At 31.0% G+C, this 4,699-nt stretch overlaps 1 protein-coding gene across 9 annotated transcripts in view; it reads left to right on the top strand.

The window, feature by feature from the left end:
• The window catches only part of LOC119645053 (voltage-dependent calcium channel type A subunit alpha-1), a 115,680-nt gene that overhangs the window by 62,470 nt on the left and 48,511 nt on the right, over positions 1-4,699 (top strand). For 6 of the 9 annotated variants that reach the window (XM_038044926.1, XM_038044896.1, XM_038044877.1 and 3 more), the window contains one exon: positions 373-378. The exons of the other annotated variants lie outside the window; for them this stretch is intronic. In XM_038044926.1, coding sequence (XP_037900854.1) covers positions 373-378 — 6 coding nt within the window. The remainder of the gene's footprint in view (positions 1-372; positions 379-4,699) is intronic. 9 annotated transcript variants of the gene reach the window in all.

The following is a 4,699-nucleotide window of genomic DNA, read 5'->3' on the forward strand; positions in this document are numbered from 1 at the left end:
TCCCAATAACCACAAAATCTCTAACAATAAAAACAACTATACACTATAATTTATATATCATACATAAAAAAAAAAAAACAAAAAAAAAAAAAATATCAACATAAACATAATCATATTGAACAAAAATTAATCATCAACAACAAATGCTATTCTCGTCCTCTCTGTCTGCCTTTGTTTCATTCTAATAAAACCTCTTTGAATGCTTTGCATTATTAACATGAAAAAAATTAACAAAAAAAAAAAAAAAAAAAAAAAACAAATACAAAATCTGATGAAACCAAAACAACACAAAAACAACTTTTAATTGAACAATAATAAATTAAAATAATATTATTAAATCACTTACAACTACAACAATAACTACAATAACAGCACGATGTAAGTACAAGATTACACTTTAAACACATCTTCCAAATACTCGCACATCCTTGTTAACATTTGCTTCTTTATGTGTATGCGTACTTATCCCCTCTTTCTCTCTCTCTATCCCTCTCTCTCTTTCTCTCTCTCTCTCTCTCTCTTCATCTCTCCATCGCTCTTTTTCTCTTTCTTTCTATATATATTTATAAAACTATTTACTTGTTAACACCCAAATACTCTGATCCTATATTTAAAAAATTTCTTAGAAATCTTATATATATACTTTTTTATTTTTCACTTTCTCTCTTTACATTATCATTCATTAATATTTTGTTCTGCTATTAACTTAACGTAATTTTTAACATCTCAACGGCTGTGTATCTATATACGTAACATATACGTTGAATAACCTAAGTTTATTTATACTAAACCTTGAAATGAAAATTTCATTATTTAGTTTTTCGGCAATTGCTTGTGTCTTGTATATAATATATGCAAAATAGGTAGGTAACACCAACATGTTTACTAGGAGAGAGCAAGACTAAATATAAGAGATTGATTTCTATTCTATTCGCTATTGTCTGCAAGTATTACAGGAGCATATGTTGATAGACAAATATTTACATTGTTTTAATAGCATTATTATTATTCTAGTGATCTTCAATTTGCATACTATTCCTGGAGATATCTAATGCAAACACAGATTTATAAACTATTATACTGCTGTTTTGTATTTCTTCGCCAGTGGGCGTCGTTTGATAATACCGGCGGTGGCGATATACATAGAGTCCTTGTAATAATCATTTTCTTTGATATTAGATTTGCGCGTTGTCACTCATCACTGAATGTTCATTTAATATGATCCTTACATCGTCTACGTCCGCTTGACTGCTTAAGTCATTTTTAACAATACATAAATGGCTTATCGTTTTTAATTCTAACCCATATAGCATTATGCAGTACATTTCATACTCAGTCTTCGCACAAGATGTGACCCGCTAGACAGCTTGAAAGTCTTCTAAGGCCCTGTTGTTTATTGTCCTCCCACTATGAATCTATTTTGACGCTTTTATCCGTGAGTCAGAATTGAATTTATGTAATGCAAACCAATACCAGGCGAAGAGGGTGTTCACGGAAATACATTGCAGGCAAAGAACATACCCAAAGATCGATTAAAAGTTTAGTATCTGCTCTCAGTCAGAATTGTGACGAATATGCGCTTGAATTAAAAGATAAGAAATAAGCAAAAACATTAGAATGACTTAAGGCCCGCCATTACGCCCTACACTCAATACAGTTATTTATGCAATGACTTTTCAAAATAAGATGTTACAGAGGAATCGGCCGAAAAAATCGGTCCGATCCCTATCACTTTTCAATAACGTTCATTCCTGGGCCAAAAGATGGCAGTGTAGCGAATTTCATTGGAATCTCTCAAATATTGCGATCAATGAGTTGAACAGAAAAATCTAAGACAAAAAAGAGGGGCAGACGGATAGGTAAACTAAGATCCTTCGGGGGATAAGTGGGGCAGGGTGTAAAAACCAAGGCACGAGCACACACTCATCTAAGGATAGATGACATCTTTGATATTTCTGGTGATTCTTAACAATCGTTTTCGTTAGCTCTCATGCACTTAATCGTATTTTCAGAATTTGCAAATCCTTAATGTTTCATTTATATATAGTTGTTTTTTATTTAAAACATGATATTATATATAATGAATTCTAAATTACGATCACGTAAGTTATATGCCGCCCCTTATTTACTTTTAATTAACATATTTAATATCGCAAATGTCTGTGAATACGTGGCCAATCAAAAAAATTTGATTTTTTTTGTAAAGTGTTTTCAATGCTACCCAAGCTATCTGCACTGATATCTATTTGCTGTCGTGCCTAGATCAAGACTACATAATTCAATAAAATGTCAAAACTAAGAATGGCTTAGGAGGAGTGCGTAATTGTTTAGAGGAGAAACATGTTGGTAAAATTTTAAAAAAACTGGGAAAGAATATTTCAAGTTTATGGATAGATCAAAAGCTTTAAAAAATATTATAAATAGAACATATATTAGAAATGATTGAAGTATGCTTTATCATATGTTTTTCGTTCACTAACCTGCCGTATTCAATTTAATTTTAGCTTTCAATGTAAACCCATCTGAAGTTGAACTTTTATTTTTCTCATTAATTTTATGTAAAAATTTTATTTTTTTTTTCAAACCTATGGGAAAAAAGCATAATCGTAATATTCGAACTTGTTGTTAACATAGTTCACAAAAAAGGGGAGCTCAGTGGGCAACTTATCGCGGTTGAATTTTAAATGAATGCAATTAGTTGTTTAGTTTATAATATTGTGACCAACAATTACAATAAGGATTCTCGTCTGTTCGCGGCACTGAGGAGGATAAATTTAAAAATATATATACCTTTGATATAAAGGTATCATTTGAAGATTACTTTTTGTAATAAACAGAAAAAATTCTTATATAATAAATAGGTAAGTGAGGGCATAGTGCTAAGCTGTGACAAAGAGGGAAAATTTTCTCAAAAAAAAAAATCTCCGCCATAACAAACGATTTATCATCAAATTGCGACAAGTAAGAAAATTGAATTCTAAGCGATTGGCTACCTTAGCTGGTGTGACGGGAATTCGCTCGCGTTTTTAAAGATCTATTATAAAAATGCAACGATAATCCGTTAATTAAGTACTAGTGATATTATTCTCATATCAAGATCAAATTACTCTACAAGAGAATATACGCTATGCTCAAAAAGGCATGTGTACACAATTAATCTTTCAATAATAAGAAAATCGGTCAAATCGACCAGCACATACTACGCGGAAAACCTTCTCGATCTGAACGATGACGATATTTTAATTTGTCGATTTTGAACTTTATCTCTATTCTGGGGATTCGCTTACCAGTCATTCGTTTGGTTAAGTAAATCAAAGAGCTATTAAGTAATTTTCCTTAAGGCAACAGAAGACTTAATGCAATTATTAGCGTAAGCAACCGTTTTGAATTTCTCAAAAAAATTTTTGTTTAGTATTTTCAAAAAAAAAAAAAAAAAAAAAAACCAAATTAAAAGTCAACTGCTATTAGCGAAAAAAAATAGAATACAAGAGCAAGTGTACGGTTGAACTTTGATTGAGGAACGGCACCTCCAGAACAAAAAAATCTTATTATAAGGAAATTTTAACTGATTATATAGCTAAGATTAGATGAATTTGATATAAAATCATATAAATGCAATATGTAGATAAGCAAGACGAAGTACAAATGACAACTAAGAGAATGTTCAAAACATTATATTCGCGATTTTATTCTTGAATGTCGTACAGTATCACGTAGGGAATAATTTGTGTTCTGAATTCGTTTAAGAATGTCATCAAGTGTACCTGGTAATAGGATTGGAATCAGGCAAGCATAACCCTCAACAGAACATTGTGATAGCTCTCTTTCTTAGAGATACTGACGGATGAATCCGAAAAATGGGCCTACGACTGATAATCAAGATACAAAGCAGCTGAAAATTGAAGAGAATAGCGAAGAAGAGAAACCCACCCAATATGTATAGAAAAACATATTATTGCTATCAATTTGGTATGCACTGTTGTGAAAATTGTTTTTCTTATACCAGATGCTATCCAGAAACTGGATATCAAAATAGCTCAACTCTTCTTTTATATTATCTGATTCGTTTTCCTATAAGCAATGTTTAAAAGGCCTGAGGATACTTTTTTCATATATTCGTTCTTTAAGCTTTGATTAATTTTCGTCCCGCTTTCCAAACGGCTATGCTCATATATTTATTTCAAATCTCATGCTTCGTTGCAATGCTTTTTATGTATACAGTTGCGCAATAGATGTTGTTGGGGGTCAAATTTGAATTTTTTGATATAGGTTTTCTACCGTCCACCGTCACTCTTTTTTTTCCCAAAATCTTCAAAAAGCCCAATACAATCTAAATGTTTTCGATTCTGATGTGGTCCTATTTTCGGGAGATTTCTGCAAAAATTTTCAAAGCGTTTCTTTGAAAATCTTAAACTTAAACCTATGTTTCTGATTAAAACTTTTTTGCTCTTCCAAAATAAAAACTAAAAAAAACACCGTTTGTTACTGTAAACAAATTAATTGTCGTAAGGCACAACAACTAGTTGAAATTTTCAATTTTGTATTGTTGTTAGGTTCGATCAGCTAATATATATATATATATATAAAGGAAAAGGAAAAGGAAGAATAAGCAAATTATACTGTTATGCTTTTTAACCATAGACTTGCTTTCAATTTTAAAGCTTTTTCTAAAAGTACAATCAATTCTTGCACTAAAATT

The sequence above is a fragment of the Glossina fuscipes genome, unplaced genomic scaffold, assembly GCF_014805625.2.
Source record: "Glossina fuscipes isolate IAEA_lab_2018 unplaced genomic scaffold, Yale_Gfus_2 0, whole genome shotgun sequence".
NCBI lineage: Eukaryota > Metazoa > Arthropoda > Insecta > Diptera > Glossinidae > Glossina > Glossina fuscipes.